Source organism: Tachysurus fulvidraco, chromosome 10 (genome assembly GCF_022655615.1).
Source record: "Tachysurus fulvidraco isolate hzauxx_2018 chromosome 10, HZAU_PFXX_2.0, whole genome shotgun sequence".
Classification (NCBI taxonomy): Eukaryota; Metazoa; Chordata; class Actinopteri; order Siluriformes; family Bagridae; genus Tachysurus; species Tachysurus fulvidraco.
Window position 1 is genome coordinate 16,959,071 of NC_062527.1, and position 20,429 is coordinate 16,979,499.

Consider the following 20,429-nt stretch of genomic DNA (forward strand, 5'->3'; position numbering starts at 1 on the left):
AAAGATTCACGTTTTGATCCAGTCGGGTATGTGGAAGCCTACATTGTTCAACTTGTTATTCATGTGTTCATTTGTAAATGTTTTTTTTGTCCTGAGACTTTTGATGGGCCATATTGTTATTTTTAGTAATGACTCCTCTTATAGTGATGTCTGCGAGATTCAAGAAAGGGTTATAGCAGTTGAATATACAACAGAATAACAGATGGATAGTTTAATATGGGAACATAAGAATTAAGCCTACAAATATAGAGAAACATTTTATTAATTTGATTGAAAATGGTGGTGTAATGAAGTAAACAATTGTCCTTGTTGTACAAAAAATTGTTGATTGACATGTCAGATAATACACAACATATAAAACAACAATGGGAAATGGAAATGAATGTTACCTTGGATGACGATGTTTGGGTTAATATTTGTTCTGGATGTCATAAGGGTGTGGGCAGTCAGATTTGGAGGGAATTTGAGTGGAAGATGAAAATCAGATTTTTCAGGACTCCGTTGAAATCTTTCCTCACCAAGAATAGTATGAGTGACAAATGTTGGAGGAAATGTGGATTGGGAAAACTCGTATCTTTTGGGACTGCCCCATCATACATTGCTTTTGAAGGGACATTAAGGGCATTGTGGACAATCTACTAAGAGTGAACATATCTTTTGACTCCCAAACTTTTTTATTGGACATCTTTCCAGACAACCTTTCACAAGATCAAGCATTTCTTCTCCGTCTCTTTTTAATGACGGCTAGGAAAATGATAACAATCTGTTGGCTAAAGCCTGAGCTACCTACTGTTAAGCAATGGACGCAAAAGTTAAAACAGGTTTACTTAATGGAACGGTTGACAGCACAACTGCAATTGAAAGTCACAGCTTTTGAAAGAAAATGGGGTCCAGCTATTGACTTTCTGAAACAGGACACAATCTATGCCTTAATATGTATATGTTATGAAGGTAAATATTGTATGAAGCCCACTCTCAGGAAAATGTTCATGTGTCTTTGTTTTTATTTTTGTTTTGTCATAATAAAGTTAAAAAAAAAAAAAGAATAAAACAAATTTAACTCAATTATTTTCAGTTACTGCTTCATCCTGCCACATGTATTCAGAGTCTATGGCCAGGTTCTCTTAGTGTCTCCAGGGGAGAAGAAACTGGAGAAGACCACCAAGTCATGGGAGTGAATATATGAAACAGATAGATAGATAGATAGATAGATAGATAGATAGATAGATAGATAGATAGATAGATAGATAGATAGATAGATAGATAGACAGACAGACAGACAGACAGACAGACAGACAAGCAGACAGACAGACAGATAGTGCCTATAAAATAACCCCAAAATGACCCCCTTTAAATAAAAAAAGCTAATAGAAATCAACCATAAAAAAGCATTTTAACATCTCCTTTAATTGCACATAAATGATTCACATTGAAAGAAATAATAAGTTATATCACACTGTAAGACAAAATTGCTGTAACTCCTAGAAGCCAAGACATGTTTTCTGTTTTAAAGACTAACTGATACGAACAGGGTCAAAAAGGTAAGTGTCTATAAATGTATACAAATACAAACACTGAGATAATATTTATATATTTCATTTTTATTAGAAAGAATTGTTTTTTTCTATTTTTTACCTTCCTATCCTTTACCTGATGAATGATGTACTCAGTACTCAGTTCCACATGTTTCCTGTCCGGTTACTTATATGAGTTATTTCATAATGTGTATCTTTACCTTGCCTGTATATTATAAATGTGCATGAGGCTACGTACATCTTTAATATGAATAAATCCCTAGAATGTTGTAATACTGCCATGGTTATGCAAAGCAGCATAGTAATGAATGTGTTTGCTGTTTCAGGACTTACTTTACATATTGTCCCTTTGCTGTTATTTGCATAGAGAAGAGGAAAGGAGGATTGTTTTCCAAACCAAATTAATTCACAGCCATAAAGAGCATGTTTCACCTCTGTCACTTTCCCCGTCACATCCTTATCAATCTTTTACACACACAAGCACACAGAAAACATATCGCATCTGAAGGTAGGATTATGAAACAATCGAAATGTATTATTTTCTTTCTATTTCTATCCTAAAAGTTGTTTGGCTGTTTATAGTAGGTTTATGTTCTGCTCATTACAAGCAGGAAGTACTAGGGACTGATACAAGTAGGGACTGAGGACTTATGGAGGAATTAAATGTAAAATTACAATTTGAGTTGGGAGGATGTGATTAATATCTGATGTTTTTGACTGTAGGTTTTATTTCTAGCAGATTTATGCTGCACTTTTACAAAGAAACTGAAACTTTATTTATATTGATATTACATTTCTTTGGAAAGAGCAGCATAACAGTTAAGTGAATTAAGTGAGTAATTAATATCATGTATTTTGTTTGGTTGGTTGGTTTTTTGGAAATGTGACATTGAGATATTTATATTACCAATTAGTTAGTTACTTGGTTAGTTAATTATAGAAGCCTTTACGTAGATGTGCAGTAGTTTTTGTTCAACAAAATTCGTTTTGTTTTTGATGTTGTTGTTGTTTATAAACTTTTCACAAACACCAGATAACATGACGTGAGTGTGACTTAGTTTTCAGTAATGACTCTGGTAGAAAGATGGATGTAACAGGCTTGACATATCTCCTCATCACTACACAGATTTGTGAGTATCCACATAACGCATCACATTTATGTCTAATAAATTCAAATTATTTTATTTTTGTACTATTTTTTTATTCTCTCTCTCTCTCTCTCTCTCTCTCTCTCTCTCTCTCTCTCTCTCTCTCTCTCCCTTTCTCTCTCTCTAGACAATGTACTGTCTCCTAATACTACAACCAGTCTAGGTAAAGTCACTGACTTGTTTTAACTTATCCATAGCTGTCTTTTTTACTGTGAATTAATAACAGTTTATGTTTTTCTTCTCATTATTGTATTACTTTCTGTCCTGTTTTATCTGATAAAGGATGCCAGCCGTGTCCCCCGGACCCAAAAGAGGTTCGATGTCTTCCTGGTCAGTATTGAAGACATAACCGCATGACCCACCAAACTGTCTTCTCCCTTAGATGAATGTTAAAAGGAAAACTTCACACTGAAACAGTGTGTTAAATATTTTTAGAAATATTTCTGGTGCTAACTTACTGCTTGTTGTTGTATTGAAGTTATTCCTGTGAGCAGTTAGTGCTTGTTTATGCCACACTTAGCTCACATGAGTTAAATGGTGTTTAAACAGAGACACAGACAGGTTTTGTTGTTAGCATACAAAAGATCGACTATTTTTGTTTGTTTGTTTGTTTTTTCAATTAGTTTGCCAGCAGCATTCATTATCATGTTAAGGTGAGATCCATTGTAGAAAGTATGGATACAACAATCCCTGCACTCACAGTCCCAGAATGCAATGCAGCGATTGGACAAGGTTACAGAACAGAGTCAGCTCAGCTAGTTAGCCATCTGTGAGAAGATGAGCATGATGCTGTTGCTAGTATCAGTAACAGTAAATAAAACTTCGATATTAAAAGAGATGGTAAAAGAGCCAGACAGACATAAAGACTAAAGCACTGCCGCATTGTTCTGTTTATCTACAGATGAATTTGTCAGCAAGTATCAGAAGCATTTTCAAACAGCTGATTATCAAAAAACAGACGCTGATGTTTAATAAAATGCGTGCCCAATCAAACAAAGTGGATTTCTTAGTACAAGAAAATCTTGTGTAAAAAAAAAAAAAAAATTGGATTTGTGTTGATTCGGATTCAACTCTAGACAATAAGACATTATGGACTAATTGATATTGATAAGTTATGCTACAAAGAACAAAGAATTTATATTTCCTTTATTTATCATTAGCTTATTACATTTTAGAATAAATTTGTAGATATATACTAGATATTTCATAAACATATATAAATATACACTAGTCAGAGGACATCCAGCTATATAATGTAAGGAGGAGTCGAATGGCTGGTGATCCATTTGCAGCGTTTTTATTATACAAAACTCGGAAACAGACAGGCAGGGTCAAATACGGCAAAACACGATATCATAGGACAGGCAAAAATCAGAAACGAAAGAAAAGGCAGGAGACAGAGTGACAGGTGACAGAGTCCCAAATATCCACCGCCCCGCGAGCGGCTCCCAACGCGAGGGCGCGTGCGAAGCCGGATTCGACCACGAGTCCAGGGAGCTGGCTTGTCTGGGTGCCACTGGTGGAAGTCGGCGGTGAGTGAGGGGTCTAGGATGTCCCCTGCCTTCCCCCATGAGCGTTCTTCCGGCCCATACCCCTCCCAGTCGGCCAGGTATTCCAGGTGGCCTCCTCGGCGTCTGGAGTCCAGTAGGTCACGGACCTGGTACACCTCTTCGTTGCCGATCAGGAGAGGTGGTGGCGCATGTGGATCGGTGGAGCCCTCTGAGTTGATTGTCGGCCCCTCAGTGGGTTTCAGCAGTGAGGCGTGAAGGTGGGGGAGATGCGGTATGTCGAAGGTAGTGCCAGGCGGTAAGAGACCGGGTTAATTCGCTTAGTGATCCGGAACGGTCCCACATATCTGGTACAAAGCTTACGACAGGGCAGGTGGAGACGGAGGTCGCGGGTAGAAAGCCAGACCCACTGACCAGGTTGATAGTCGCACTTGGCATTCCCCAGACATAAAGTTCCCTGCGGCACCGGAATCGATAAGAGCGGACAGACTAATCATTTCCCCCTCGTATTTCAACTTGCACTTGAACTTGTGCGCAGCTTGGAGATCGAGGTGTGAGGAGATCAGAACTCACAGAGGTGTTCCGCCTGCTAGGAGGTCTGGTGGGGCAGTTAGCCAGTCTGTGTCCAGCTTCTCCGCAGTACAGGCAGAGCTGGAGACGGAAGCGTCACACTCGTTCTACAGACATGAGGCGTGTGAAGTCGAGCTGCATTGGTTTGGGGTCCGCAGGTTGGGGTGCGCGTGTGGCTTCGGGTTGGTAGGCGTGCGCGGATGCTCGGCGAGCCCGCATTAGATTGTCAATCTATATGGAGAGATCCATGAATTCCGAAATCTTCCTCCCTTTGTCCCGGGAGGCAAGCTCTGCCTGCAGATCCAGGTTCAAGCCCTTGGGGTACAGCAATCTCAGGGGCCTCTCCTCCCAGCCTGCCTCGGCAGCGAGAGTGCGGAAAGCCAGCGCGTATTCTGTGGTCGAAGGTCTCCATGGGAGATGGCTAGCAGATGCTTCTCCGCGCTCTCCCCCGTGGTGGAGTGGTTGAAAATGGCTCAGAATTGTGCGAGGAAGTGTTCGAATGTGGGAAAGGCGGAGCCGACCTCTCCCCAAACCACTCCGCTTTTCTGGTGAGGAGCATGCATACAAACGTGATGCAGCTGGCGGCATTCGGGTACAGCCCCAGTTGCTACGCTATGAAGAGCGAGCACTGCATCAGGAACCCCCGGAACTTTCCGGGATCTCCGTTGAACTTTTTCGGAAACGCGAGTCGGGGGCTGGTGACGGTCGGAGCTGCAGCTGGAGCGGCTGGAGGGATAGCCGCTGCTGGTGGAGGATTCGGCGCCGTGGCGATTCCTCGCAGGCCCTGTAATGCCGTGGTGAGCTCTCCGGTGAGCAAGGTGAATTGCATCAGCTGTTGGTGGTGCCCGGCGAGCTACTGTGCTTGGGCAGAGAGCTGGGTGGTGAGCTGGATAAACGGCTGCTGGATCGCTCGGTGGCGAATGTGTCCTGTAAGGAGAAGTCGTATGGCTGGTGATCCATTTGAGCATTTTTATTATACAAAACTCGGAAACAGACAGGCAGGGTCAAACACAGCAAAACACAATATCATAGGACAGACAAAAATCAGAAACGAAAGAACAAGCAGGAGGTCAGGCCAGGCAGCAAACAATCAGAGAATCAAGACACAGAAACTAAGTCAAAAACCGGAATCAAAACAGACAGGAAACGCTCAGAATGACTGCTAAAGCAAGTCGAGACTTTGCACTGAGGTCAAGTTGAAGTTCATATTTATACACGCCGGCTGATTGGAAACCGGTGGCGCAGCAATCAGACTTCTCGATGGGTGCTGGGAGGTGTAGTCCGGAAATGGTTAATATTCCGGAGACGCTTCTTTCCATTGCTGGTCAGGAAGCGAGGCAGGTGCGCTGATTGTGACATATAAATTCAGGATAGAAATTATAAATCAGTTTTAGTAAATTATTAACTGAGCTATGGTTGCTTGAGAGTTTAAGGCTCTGGGTTGTTGATTGGCAGTTCAGGGTTCCAGCCTCAGCACTGGTAAGCTGTCACTGTTGGGTCCTCGAGCAAGGCTCTTGACCCTTTCTGCTCCATGAGTGCTATGTCATGGCTGACCCTGCACTCTGAACCCAACCTCCAAAGTTGGGAAATGTAAAGAAAGAATTTCACTGTGCTGTAATGTATATATGACAAAATAAATCCTTCTATTCTATAAATCGGGGGGCATGGTGGCTTAATGGTTAGCACATTCGCCTCACACCTCCAGGGTCGGGGTTCGATTCCCGCCTCCGCCTTGTGTGTGTGGAGTTTGCATGTTCTCCCCGTGCCTCGGGGGTTTCCTCCGGGTACTCCGGTTTCCTCCCCCGGTCCAAAGACATGCATGGTAGGTTGATTGCCATCTCTGGAAAATTGTCCGTAGTGTGTGAGTGTGTGTGTGAGTGAATGAGAGTGTGTGTGTGTGCCCTGTGATGGGTTGGCACTCCATCCAGGGTGTATCCTGCCTCGATGCCCGATGACACCTGAGATAGGCACAGGCTCCCCGTGACCCGAGGTAGTTCGGATAAGCGGTAGAAAATGAATGAATGAATGAATATTCTATAAATCTATAATTGAATTCGTAATGATCAAGCCAGAGTGGGAGAGAAAAATGATTATAAATCACTTCCCTTCTGTGTATTATATGGTGTTGTGGACGTTTTGAGGTTCGAGTGAATTAAAGCATAAAAATATCACACCAACAGACACGGGCAAGAGTATAAAGGTTTTCACGGTTTATTGTTTTCAGCTTTGCAGAAGGACCCAACACTCTACGTGTAAAATCAGAGAGGAAGGGCCTCCATTATTGATAACACCAGCATTTTATAGACAGGAATAAAATAAACAGGACATGTAAAACCAAAACATCATCCACCATTGGCTTAGAAGCATCGCCTGTTCATCTTCTGACCAAGCTAATCCCACGGGAACAGAAAAGGTCTCATGGGAAAGGTCTGATTAAAGGCAGTTTTAGGAAGAAACAACTGAAATCTCTAGTCACAATAACTACCAGCCATGGGAAATACAGAAGCCTAGAAGGACAGATTCATTTGTTCTTCTCTAAAGTAAAAATTTCCACTACAATGGTTAAACAATGCAATTGTCTGTTTACAGTATATTTGACTTTTTGTTGATACAGGTAACGTCACTGTACAGGTGAAGAACAACTCTCCAAACACTAATACTTATGTGAACATGACCTGTTACACTAACCTGTCTACAAACATGATCGACGGCTTTGAGTGGGTGAAGAACCAGCAGAAAATACCTAACAATCAGAGCTTTTTAGTTCAGAACATCACACAGAAGACGAATTTCACTTGTACTGTTCTGGGTCCGTGTGGAAACTTCAGCTCTTCAATTTTTGAAATAGGAAGTAAGTTCGACTGAATTAAGTGAGTAATTAATATCATGTATTTTGTTTGGTTGGTTGGTTTTTTGGAAATGTGACATTGAGATATTTATATTACCAATTAGTTAGTTACTTGGTTAGTTAATTATAGAAGCCTTTATGTAGATGTGCAGTAGTCTTTGTTCAACAAAATTCGTTTTGTTTTTGATGTTGTTGTTGTTTAAAACCTTTTCATAAACACCAGATATCATGACGTGAGTGTGACTTAGTTTTTAGTAATGACTCTGGTAGAAAGATGGATGTAACAGGCTTGACATATCTCCTCATCACTACACAGATTTGAGTATCCACATAACGCATCACATTTATGTCTAATAAATTCAAATTATTTTATTTTTGTACTATTTTTTATTCTCTCTCTCTCTCTCTCTCTCTCTCTCTCTCTCTCTCTCTCTCTCTCTCTCTCTCTTTCTCTCTCTCTAGACAATGTACTGTCTGCTAATACTACAACCAGTCTAGGTAAAGTCACTGACTTGTTTTAACTTATCCATAGCTGTCTTTTTTTACTGTGAATTAATAACAGTTTATGTTTTTCTTCTCATTATTGTATTACTTTCTGTCCTGTTTTATCTGATAAAGGATGCCAGCCGTGTCCCCCGGACCCAAAAGAGGTTCGATGTCTTCCTGGTCAGTATTGAAGACATAACCGCATGACCCACCAAACTGTCTTCTCCCTTAGATGAATGTTAAAAGGAAAACTTCTCACTGAAACAGTGTGTTAAATATTTTTAGAAATATGATGTGTTTAGCAGTTCTGGTGCTAACTAACTGCTTGTTGTTGTATTTAAGTTATTCCTGAGAGCAGTTAGTGCTTGTTTATGCCACACTTAGCTCACATGAGTTAAATGGTGTTTAAACAGAGACACAGACAGGTTTTGTTGTTAGCATACAAAAGATCGACTATTTTTGTTTGTTTGTTTGTTTTTTCAATTAGTTTGCCAGCAGCATTCATTATCATGTTAAGGTGAGATCCATTGTAGAAAGTATGGATACAACAATCCCTGCACTCACAGTCCCAGAATGCAATGCAGCGATTGGACAAGGTTACAGAACAGAGTCAGCTCAGCTAGTTAGCCATCTGTGAGAAGATGAGCATGATGCTGTTGCTAGTATCAGTAACAGTAAATAAAACTTCGATATTAAAAGAGATGGTAAAAGAGCCAGACAGACATAAAGACTAAAGCACTGCCGCATTGTTCTGTTTATCTACAGATGAATTTGTCAGCAAGTATCAGAAGCATTTTCAAACAGCTGATTATCAAAAAACAGACGCTGATGTTTAATAAAATGCGTGCCCAATCAAACAAAGTGGATTTCTTAGTACAAGAAAATCCTGTGTAAAAAAAAATAAATAAATAAATAAAATTGGATTTGTGTTGATTCGGATTCAACTCTAGACAATAAGACATTATGGACTAATTGATATTGATAAGTTATGCTACAAAGAACAAAGAATTTATATTTCCTTTATTTATCATTAGCTTATTACATTTTAGAATAAATTTGTAGATATATACTAGATATTTCATAAACATATATAAATATACACTAGTCAGAGGACATCCAGCTATATAATGTAAGGAGGAGTCGTATGGCTGGTGATCCATTTGCAGCGTTTTTATTATACAAAACTCGGAAACAGACAGGCAGGGTCAAATACGGCAAAACACGATATCATAGGACAGGCAAAATCAGAAACGAAAGAAAAGGCAGGAGACAGAGTGACAGGTGACAGAGTCCCAAATATCCACCGCCCCGCGAGCGGCTCCCAACGCGAGGGCGCGTGCGAAGCCGGATTCGACCACGAGTCCAGGGAGCTGGCTTGTCTGGGTGCCACTGGTGGAAGTCGGCGGTGAGTGAGGGGTCTAGGATGTCCCCTGCCTTCCCCCATGAGCGTTCTTCTGGCCCATACCCCTCCCAGTCGGCCAGGTATTCCAGGTGGCTTCCTCGTCGTCTGGAGTCCAGTAGGTCGCGGACCTGGTACACCTCTTCGTTGCCGATCAGGAGAGGTGGTGGCGCATGTGGATCGGTGGAGCCCTTCTGAGTTGATTGTCGGCCCCTCAGCGGGTTTCAGCAGTGAGGCGTGAAGGTGGGGGAGATGCGGTATGTCGAAGGTAGTGCCAGGCGGTAAGAGACCGGGTTAATTCGCTTAGTGATCCGGAACGGGCCCACATATCTGGGACAAAGCTTACGACGGGGCAGGCGGAGACGGAGGCCACGGGTAGAAAGCCAGACCCACTGACCAGGTTGATAGTCGCACTTGGCGATGTCTGTCAGCCTGCGTCTTTTGTCTGTGAATGGCTCTCTGCAGTTTCCGATTTGCTGCGCTCCACGTATCTTCGCTTCGGCAAAACCATTCGTTAGCGACCAGAAATTCGGAGGGCGTGCCGGACCACGGGAACAGAGGAGAAGTCCAGGACGCACTGGAATGGGGTGAGGCCGGTGGCGGGTTTGACAAGGGAGTTTTGTGCGTACTTGGCGCATAGTAAGTATTTGCTCCAGACGGCTTGATTGTTCTGGCAATACGAGTGAAGGAAGTGGATGAGTTCTTGATTCAGCCATTCCGTCTGCCCGTTAGCTTGAGGATGATACCCCGAGGTGAGGCTGATGTTGACATTTAACTGTTTGAAAAACACCGACCAGACTCGCGATGTGAACTGGGGACCTCGATCGGACACGATGTCTTCGGGCAGACCGTAGAAACAGAAGACAAAATTACATAGAGCTTCGGCTGTTTCGAATGCCGTGGGGAGCTTTGACAGCTTGATACGAGCTCGATGGCGCAATCGCCGAGTCGGTGTGGCGGCAGTTCGGTAGCCCGTATCTTGCTGAAGGCCTCGGCGAGGTCCTGGTACTCTGCTGGGAGTTCGGTGGTGTTGGAGGGGAAGCCCTCACCGAGCGGTCGACCGTCTATCGCCTCTACTGCCAAAGGGGAAACACATGAGGGTACTGGTACGTCGTAAGCTTGGGCAAATTCCCCTGACATGAAGTTCCCTGCGGCACCGGAATCGATAAGAGCGGACAGACTAATCATTTCCCCATCGTATTTCAACTTGCACTTGAACTTGTGCGCAGCTTGGAGATCGAGGCGTGAGGAGATCAGAACTCACAGAGGTGTTCCGCCTGCTAGGAGGTCTGGTGGGGCAGTTAACCAGTCTGTGTCCAGCTTCTCCGCAGTACAGGCAGAGCTGGAGACGGAAGCGTCACACTCGTTCTACAGACATGAGGCGTGTGAAGTCGAGCTGCATTGGTTTGGGGTCCGCAGGTTGGGGTGCGCGTGTGGCTTCGGGTTGGTAGGCGTGCGCGGATGCTCGGCGAGCCCGCATTAGATTGTCAATCTATATGGAGAGATCCATGAATTCCGAAAGGTTCCTCCCTTTGTCCCGGGAGGCAAGCTCTGCCTGCAGATCCGGGTTCAAGCCCTTGGGGTACAGCAATCTCAGGGGCCTCTCCTCCCAGCCTGCCTCGGCAGCGAGAGTGCGGAAAGCCAGCGCGTATTCTGTGGTCGGAAGGTCTCCATGGGAGATGGCTAGCAGATGCTTCTCCGCACTCTCCCCCAAGGTGGAGTGGTTGAAAATGGCTCAGAATTGTGCGAGGAAGTGTTCGAATGTGGGAAAGGCGGAGCCGTCCTCTCCCCAAACCACTCCGCTTTTCCGGTGAGGAGCATGCATACAAACGTGATGCAGCTGGCGGCATTCGGGTACAGCCCCGGTTGCTACGCTATGAAGAGCGAGCACTGCATCAGAAACCCCCGGAACTTTCCGGGATCTCCGTTGAACTTTTTCGGAAACGCGAGTCGGGGGCTGGTGACGGTCGGAGCTGCAGCTGGAGCGGCTGGAGGGATAGCCGCTGCTGGTGGAGGATTCGGCGCCGTGGCGATTCCTCGCAGGCCCTGTAATGCCATGGTGAGCTCTCCGGTGAGCAAGGTGAATCGCATTTGCAGCATTTTTATTATACAAAACTCGGAAACAGACAGGCAGGGTCAAACACAGCAAAACACGATATCATAGGACAGACAAAAATCAGAAACGAAAGAACAAGCAGGAGGTCAGTCCAGGCAGCAAACAATCAGAGAATCAAGACACAGAAACTAAGTCAAAAACCGGAATCAAAACAGACAGGAAACGCTCAGAATGACTGCTAAAGCAAGTCGAGACTTTGCACTGAGGTCAAGTTGAAGTTCATATTTATACACGCCGGCTGATTGGAAACCGGTGGCGCAGCAATCAGACTTCTCGATGGGTGCTGGGAGGTGTAGTCCAGAAATGGTTAATATTCCGGAGACGCTTCTTTCCGTTGCTGGTCAGGAAGCGAGGCATGTGCGCTGATTGTGACATATAAATTCAGGATAGAAATTATAAATCAGTTTTAGTAAATTATTAATTGAGCTATGGTTGCTTGAGAGTTTAAGGCTCTGGGTTGTTGATTGGCAGATCAGGGTTCCAGCCTCAGCACTGGTAAGCTGTCACTGTTGGGTCCTTGAGCAAGGCTCTTGACCCTTTCTGCTCCATGAGTGCTATGTCATGGCTGACCCTGCACTCTGAACCCAACCTCCAAAGTTGGGAAATGTAAAGAAAGAATTTCACTGTGCTGTAATGTATATATGACAAAATAAATCCTCTATTCTATAAATCTATAATTGAATTCGTAATGATCAAGCCAGAGTGGGAGAGAAAAATGATTATAAATCACTTCCCTTCTGTGTATTATATGGTCAAACAATGCAATTGTCTGTTTACAGTATATTTGACTTTTTGTTGATACAGGTAACGTCACTGTACAGGTGAAGAACAACTCATATCGCCTCATCAGTAAACAGATTTGTGAGTATCCACATAACATATCCCATTTATGTCTAATAAATTCAAATTATTTTATTTTTGTACTATTTTTTATTCTCTCTCTCTCTCTCTCTCTCTCTCTCTCTCTCTCTCTCTCTCTCTCTCTCTCTCTCTCTCTCTCTAGACAATGTACTGTCTCCTAATACTACAACCAGTCTAGGTAAAGTCACTGACTTGTTTTAACTTATCCATAGCTGTCTTTTTTACTGTGAATTAATAACAGTTTATGTTTTTCTTCTCATTATTGTATTACTTTCTGTCCTGTTTTATCTGATAAAGGATGCCAGCCGTGTCCCCCGGACCCAAAAGAGGTTCAATGTCTTCCTGGTCAGTATTGAAGACATAACCGCATGACCCACCAAACTGTCTTCTCCCTTAGATGAATGTTAAAAGGAAAACTTCTCACTGAAACAGTGTGTTAAATATTTTTAGAAATATGATGTGTTTAGCAGTTCTGGTGCTAACTTACTGCTTGTTGTTGTATTTAAGTTATTCCTGTGAGCAGTTAGTGCTTGTTTATGCCACACTTAGCTCACATGAGTTAAATGGTGTTTAAACAGAGACACAGACAGGTTTTGTTGTTAGCATACAAAAGATCGACTATTTTTTTTTTGTTTGTTTTTTCAATTAGTTTGCCAGCAGCATTCATTATCATGTTAAGGTGAGATCCATTGTAGAAAGTATGGATATTATTGTAGAAAGTCCCAGAATGCAATGCAGCGATTGGACAAGGTTACAGAACAGAGTCAGCTCAGCTAGTTAGCCATCTGTGAGAAGATGAGCATGATGCTGTTGCTAGTATCAGTAACAGTAAATGAAACTTCGATATTAAAAGAGATGGTAAAAGAGCCAGACAGACATAAAGACTAAAGCACTGCCGCATTGTTCTGTTTATCTACAGATGAATTTGTCAGCAAGTATCAGAAGCATTTTCAAACAGCTGATTATCAAAAAACAGACGCTGATGTTTAATAAAATGCGTGCCCAATCAAACAAAGTGGATTTCTTAGTACAAGAAAATCTTGTAAAAAAAAAAAAAAAAAATTTAATTTGTGTTGATTCGGATTCAACTCTAGACAATAAGACTTTATGGACTAATTGATATTGATAAGTTATGCTACAAAGAACAAAGAATTTATATTTCCTTTATTTATCATTAGCTTATTACATTTTAGAATACATTTGTAGATATTCATTCATTCATTTTCTACCGCTTATCCGAACTTCTCGGGTCACGGGGAGCCTGTGCCTATCTCAGGTGTCATCGTGCATCGAGGCAGGATACACCCTGGACGGAGTGCCAACCCATCGAGGGCACACACACACACACTCTCATTCACTCACTCACACACTACGGACAATTTTCCAAAGATGCCAATCAACCTACCATGCATGTCTTTGGACCAGGGGAGGAAACCGAAGTACCCGGAGGAAACCCCCGAGGCACGGGGAGAACATGCAAACTCCACACACACAAGGCGGAGACGGGAATCGAACCCCAACCCTGGAGGTGTGAGGCTAACGTGCTAACCACTAAGCCACCGTGCCCCCGACATTTGTAGATATATACTAGATATTTCATAAACATATATAAATATACACTAATCAGAGGACATCCAGCTATATAATGTAAGGAGGAGTCGTATGGCTGGTGATCCATTTGCAGCGTTTTTATTATACAAAACTCGGAAACAGACAGGCAGGGTCAAATACAGCAAAACACGATATCATAGGACAGGCAAAAATCAGAAACGAAAGAAAAGGCAGGAGACAGAGTGACAGGTGACAGAGTCCCAAATATCCACCACCCCCACCCCCCGCGAGCGGCTCCCAACGCGAGGGCGCATGCGAAGTCGGGGTCGACCACGAGTCAGGGGAGCTGGCTTGTCTGGGTTCTGCTGGTGGAAGTCGGCGGTGAGTGAGGGGTCTAGGATGTCGCCTGCCTTCTTCCGGCCCATACCCCTCCCAGTTGGCCAGGTATTCCAGGTGGCCTCCTCGGCATCTGGAGTCCAGTAGGTCGCGGACCTGGTACACCTCTTCGTTGCCGATCAGGAGAGGTGGTGGCGCAGGTGGATCGGTGGAGCCCTCTGAGTTGATTGTCGGCCCCTCAGCGGGTTTCAGTGGTGAGGCGTGAAGGTGGGGGAGATGCGGTATGTCGAAGGTAGTGCCAGGCGGTAAGAGACCGGGTTAATTCGCTTAGTGATCCGGCACGGGCCCACATATCTGGGACAAAGCTTACGACAGGGCAGGCGGAGACGGAGGTCGCGGGTAGAAAGCCAGACCCACTGACCAGGTTGATAGTCGCACTTGGCGATGTCTGTCAGCCTGCGTCTTTTGTCTGTGAATGGCTCTCTGCAGTTTCCGATTTGCTGCGCTCCACGTATCTTCGCTTCGGCAAAACCATTCGTTAGCGACCAGATATTCGGAGGGCGTGCCGGACCACGGGAACAGAGGAGAAGCCCAGGACGCACTGGAATGGGGTGAGGCCGGTGGCGGGTTTGACAAGGGAGTTTTGTGCGTACTTGGCGCATAGTAAGTATTTGCTCCAGTCGGCTTGATTGTTCTGGCAATACGAGTGAAGGAAGTGGATGAGTTCTTGATTCAGCCGTTCCGTCTGCCCGTTAGCTTGAGGATGATACCCCGAGGTGAGGCTGATGTTGACATTTAACTGTTTGAAAAATGCCGACCAGACTCGCGATGTGAACTGGGGACCTCGATCGGACACGATGTCTTCGGGTAGACCGTAGAAACAGAAGACAAAATTAGCCGTCCTCTCCCCAAACCATTCCGCTTTTCCGGTGAGGAGCATGCATACAAACGTGATGCGGCTGGTGGCCTTCGGGTACACTGCCGGTTGCTACACTACGAAGAGCAAGCAATGCATCAGGAACCCCCGGAACTTTCCGGGATCTCCATTGAACTTTTTCGGGAACGCGAGTTGGGGGCTGGTGACAGTCGGAGCTGCAGCCGCCGCGGTGAGCTCTCCGGTGAGCAAGGTGAATCGCATCAGCTGTTGGTGGTGCCCGGCGAGCTGCTGTGCTTGGGCAGAGAGCTGGGTGGTGAGCTGGATAAACGGCTGCTGGATCGCTCGGTGGTGAAGTCTCCTGTAAGGAGGAGTCGTATGGCTGGTGATCCATTTGCAGCATTTTTATTATACAAAACTCGGAAACACACAGGCAGGGTCAAACACAGCAAAACATGATATCATAGGACAGACAAACCAGACAGACATGGCTGACCCTGCACTCTGAACCCAACCTCCAAAGTTGGGATATGTAAAGAAAGAATTTCACTGTGCTGTAATGTATATATATGACAAAATAAATCCTTCTATTCTATAAATCTATAATTGAATTCGTAATGATCAAGCCAGAGTGGGAGAGAAAAATGATTATAAATCACTTCCCTTCTGTGTATTATATGGTCAAACAATGCAATTGTCTGTTTACAGTATATTTGACTTTTTGTTGATACAGGTAACGTCACTGTACAGGTGAAGAACAACTCTCCAAACACTAATACTTATGTGAACATGACCTGTTACACTAACCTGTCTACAAACATGATCGACGGCTTTGAGTGGGTGAAGAACCAGCAGAAAATACCTGACAATCAGAGCTTTTTAGTTCAGAAAATCACACAGAAGACGAATTTCACTTGTACTGTTCTGACTCCGTGTGGAAACTTCAGCTCTTCAATTTTTGAAATAGGAAGTAAGTTCTACTACTACTACTACTACTACTACTACTACTACTACTACTACTAATAATAATAATAATAATAATCTGCTTTCATATTAGTATGGTGTATGGGCATGTTCCTCACCCTGAAGTTGATTATTTTCCAATAACAGCATGTCGCAGAGAGCTTTACTCCTCTAATACCACTAAGATTTCTTTATGGCTACAATTTTTACTGTATAAAAGAAAGATGCATTTCATTATTTGGTAACATATCAACAATTTAATGTTGATAGCGTGACCATGCTGATGAAGTCGAGTCAATGGGATTTTTATTGCCATTATATTGCTTCTATACACAGGACCAACAGGAATACAAATAACTAGTCAGCTGTTGTGCTGCGTTTTCATGATCATGATCCTTGAGGAACGTTGTTACATTTTACTGTTTACTACCCAACTGTTCATTGTTGAAATGACAATAACAGCTTTTTGACTTGACATGAAGTGATGGCAAATGGACTGAATCAAATTAAAATTTTCATTTCACACAGACACAATCATACATAGTACAACATGTAATGGAATGCTTTGTATGACTGTCCTGAAAAAAAAAATAATAAATAAAAATAAATAAAAATAAGGCACAGGTGAATACAATAATAATTGTAATAAATACAAAAATAATAATAAATTCATTCATTTAAAAAATTTGCAACATCTTGAAACCCCAGGCTGCTTTGGAATCTTTGTCTAGGAGAGACTTTGTTGCAGTATAACTTGTGTCTTGTTGCTGTGCTCAATCTTGCCATGACATGAAACTGTCTTTCACAACCTCATCTTGGTAGCAGAGTTTGGCTGTTCCTCACCCAGTTTTAAGCCTCCTACACAGCTGTTTCTGTTTCAGTTCATGACCAGGTTTCAACCTACGTGTAACCTTGATGATCATTAGCACCTGTTTGGTGTAATTGGTTGACCATATACCTGACTATAATCTTACAAAATCCCTGACTTTGTGCAAGTGTGCCTATAAGAATTGATGCTGGTTTGAAGGCAAAAGGTAGTAACACCAAATATTGATTTGATTTAGATTTTTCTTTTGTTTGCTTACTTTTGCATTTTGTAAATTGACAGAAATAAACACTAATTATTTATATTTCTGAAAGCATTCTTTGTTTACAGCATTTTTTCACACCTGCCTGAAACTTTTGCACAGTACTGTGTATATATATATATATATATATATATATATATATATATATATATATATATATATATATATATATATATATATATATATATAAAATTGGTCAGGAAAATAGAATGAAATATAATTTAATCAAAGAAAGAAAATATAATCAGAAACAGAGGTAGCATCATAAAACATGTGGAGCCAGTGCTAGCTTCGCATTTTTCTCACCCCTAACACACAGCTCAGAACAGAGGTAGTGGGATTCAGCGATGTGTGTGAGTACAGACATACAGTATATAAACATATTTAAGTGTTAAAATGCAGGACATGCATGTAGTACAAGTGTGCAATGTGTAAATGTCCAGCAATGGTAGTGGTTGTTGAGGCAGTCTTGAAAAGTCCTGAAAGGGGTCCAGGCTCTAGATGTTCAGCAGGTTGATGGCCTGATTGGCCTGTGGGAAGAAGCTCCTCCTCAAATAAAGGCTTTCATGTGACCGAGTGGTTAAAAGTGTCCAAACTCACTTTCCCTTGCTTTCTACTATATTGTAGCCCGTCTAGAGAATTTCACATTTTTACCCATATTGAGTTCCTTCATACTGTAGCTGTCTCATTTGTGACCTGGTTTTCATAGGCCATGGACATCAAGTCCTTATCGTTCTGTTGATCTGTGGAGTAGGAGCTGTTTTCATCATCCTTACATTTGGTATCAGCATGAAGATTATGCTAAAGAGAGGAGAAGGTAAGCTGAACCACGGGCAACTACATAAAAGACGGTGTATTTACATGTAGATAAATTACTACTTGCCTAGCATTTAAATGTTTGCTCCTGTATCTGTTTGACTCATTAGTTCAAAGGCAGGCCAGGAGGCAACAGAGACAAGTGATGCAGAGCAATGAAAGTACTGCTACCACCATAAGCTACTGGTGACGGAGCTAGTGTTCAGATGTGTTCAGATGTAGTGTTCTGAACTAGTGTTCAGATGTAGTTATTTAATTTGTTACACAGTTTGTGAAGCCAAAATTAGTTTATCGTTTGTTTTTTTCTTGAAAAAATGTTAAGGATTTAATGATATTTTGAAAATTGTAAATAATGGGTTTAATAAATAAATATATCAAAGATCTTTGTTACATTTGAGATCAAAACATGAATATGAGACGACTAATCAGAATTTCCGCTTTATTTGTATAATATTCCCATCTAAACGAAAAAAAAAAAAAATGAACACAGATCTTTTGTCTTTTGATCTCAAACTGAAACGTCCTCAGTGTAGCACAAAACAAGAAATAAATATATAAATGTGTGTGTGTGTGTGTGTGTGTGTGTGTGTGTGTGTGTGTGTGTGTGTGTGTGTGTGTGTGTGTGGGGTGTGGGTGGGTGTGTGTGTGGGTGAGAGAGAAAGCGAAATAGTGAGTGAGAGACAGACAGACAGACAGACAGACAGAGACAGATAGTGTGTGTGTGTGTGTGTGTGTGTGGGTGTGTGTGTGTGTGTGTGTGTGGGTGTGTGTGTGTGTGTGAGTGTGTGTGTGAGATTAATAATTCTAATAATTATAGTAATATAGAAATAATTATAGAATTACTAGAACACTAAGATAAATAACTATCAGTCCCTGTCATTATATAATTCCACATAATGTTGATAAAAATGTATCACAATATCTTTATACAATGACAGTAAGCCACAGAATGGTTCTGAAGACATGAATATTTTTATATGATTCAAGTTTTAATTATTTTTTTTAAATATTTTTATAATTCAGATATGATTAAAGTATATTGTATTAGTTTAACCTTGATAAAATATCTTCTACTAAATACTGTAGCAAGGCTTTGATTCTTGTAATGTAAAATGAGTTCTGAAATTTTATTTAGATTTATAATTTCTTAACTTATTTTCAATAAAGCTATGAATAATTTTAATCACTGTAGTCATTGTTTTGTTTTGTTTTTCTTTGCTGCCACAGTTTCAGTTAGGAGATGGTTTACTGGATCCATTTAAAATGAGTTTATTTTTGTTGTACAGATATTATGAAGAAGCGGTGACAAAGGAAGTAAGAAAAATAACATCATGAACATTAAGATCTCTAAAAATAAAATTTGTGAATTTGTTTTACATACAAGGAGACACACTCACGATGGTGAAAAGGGTTTAAAAAATGGTTTTAAAAATTGTTAAATTGTGTAAACTTAGTAGAAAGACTTAGTAGAAAATTTGCTCACATTAGCCAAAGACTAAGACCAATAATGTATCTAACTATCAGCTTAACTGGTAAAACTCATTTACAAAGCAAAACTCTAATTCTAATTTCTATAAGAACAGAGGAAAAACTTTCTAATGTTCGAGGGATTGTAAAAGCATGACTGGATAAATTAAGTTGCGTGGAAATTATCTGAGGAAACAATATGTAAATTATATTTTTGCATTTTTATAGTATTTCCTGGTATAAACAGTGAGCTCAGACATCACAGAGACGCCTGGCAGAATGACACTAAACTAACAGCTGGGTGGGGAGACAAATGTTCAAAATACCATATAAATAATTGGATAAATGAGATATAGAGCTTAGAAATGAGTGTGCCCAAGGCCCTTAAACCCCAATTGCTCAGTTGTAAGTCACTCTAGATAAGGGTGTCTGTTCCAGTAAATGCCGTACTGTAGATGTAAATGTATGTGACATGCAAATGCTTCTAATTTTACAAGTTTACAATCACTCTCATTGGGACATTGGGATTATTGTCTCTTGTGCAGTGAGCAGCGGAAAGAAATAATGGTATATTGGTCTACATTAAGAATAATTATATTTTCAAAATTTCAAAGAGAGAATCAAAAATATTGAATTTTTTTAATCAACGAGTAAAGCTGATGGTGTGACTGATCAAAAAAGATCCCGAGAAGATGGAAATGCACACCTGGATCTGGATAGCAGGAGACAAAAACAAAAGCGAGTTACTTCAGTCAGAAATAATGAAGGAGGCAACCACGTTGTCTGTTACAGAAAATTCAACTAATCAGAAGAATGATATTTGGTCTCAGGAACAGCTGAATAACAAGCAAGTTGTATATCCG

General features: G+C 41.7%; 1 protein-coding gene across 3 annotated transcripts; it reads left to right on the forward strand.

Moving 5' to 3' along the window:
- The first annotated feature begins 1,812 nt into the window (after window positions 1-1,812).
- Window positions 1,813-18,741, forward strand: LOC125145648. 3 transcript variants are annotated; one of them, XM_047819218.1, is made up of 13 exons: window positions 1,844-2,043; window positions 2,594-2,665; window positions 2,811-2,846; window positions 2,966-3,013; window positions 7,376-7,612; window positions 8,072-8,107; window positions 8,228-8,275; window positions 12,415-12,471; window positions 12,614-12,649; window positions 12,769-12,816; window positions 15,966-16,202; window positions 17,993-18,100; window positions 18,210-18,741. In XM_047819218.1, exons 1-13 carry the CDS (start codon window positions 1,959-1,961, stop codon window positions 18,287-18,289), a joined length of 1,128 nt encoding a protein of 375 aa, XP_047675174.1. In that variant the 5' UTR covers window positions 1,844-1,958; the 3' UTR covers window positions 18,290-18,741. The 3 variants fall into 3 exon arrangements, with proteins under 3 accessions (XP_047675176.1, XP_047675175.1, XP_047675174.1); XM_047819220.1 differs by lacking the exons at window positions 12,415-12,471; window positions 12,614-12,649; window positions 12,769-12,816 and having other exon boundaries at window positions 1,813-2,043; XM_047819219.1 differs by lacking the exons at window positions 8,228-8,275; window positions 12,415-12,471; window positions 12,614-12,649 and having other exon boundaries at window positions 1,816-2,043.
- Window positions 18,742-20,429: the final 1,688 nt, after the last annotated feature.

What these genes read in the sequence shown, in the direction of transcription:
- LOC125145648 (XM_047819218.1), top strand. Translation starts at nt 1,959, where the DNA reads ATGTTTCACCTCTGTCACTTTCCCCGTCACATCCTTATCAATCTTTTA. An exon ending in TTCAATTTTTGAAATAGGAA is followed by an intron (nt 7,613 to 8,071) that starts GTAAGTTCGACT and finishes CTCTCTCTCTAG; the next exon opens with ACAATGTACTGTCTGCTAAT. An exon ending in AGAGGTTCGATGTCTTCCTG is followed by an intron (nt 8,276 to 12,414) that starts GTCAGTATTGAA and finishes TTGTTGATACAG; the next exon opens with GTAACGTCACTGTACAGGTG.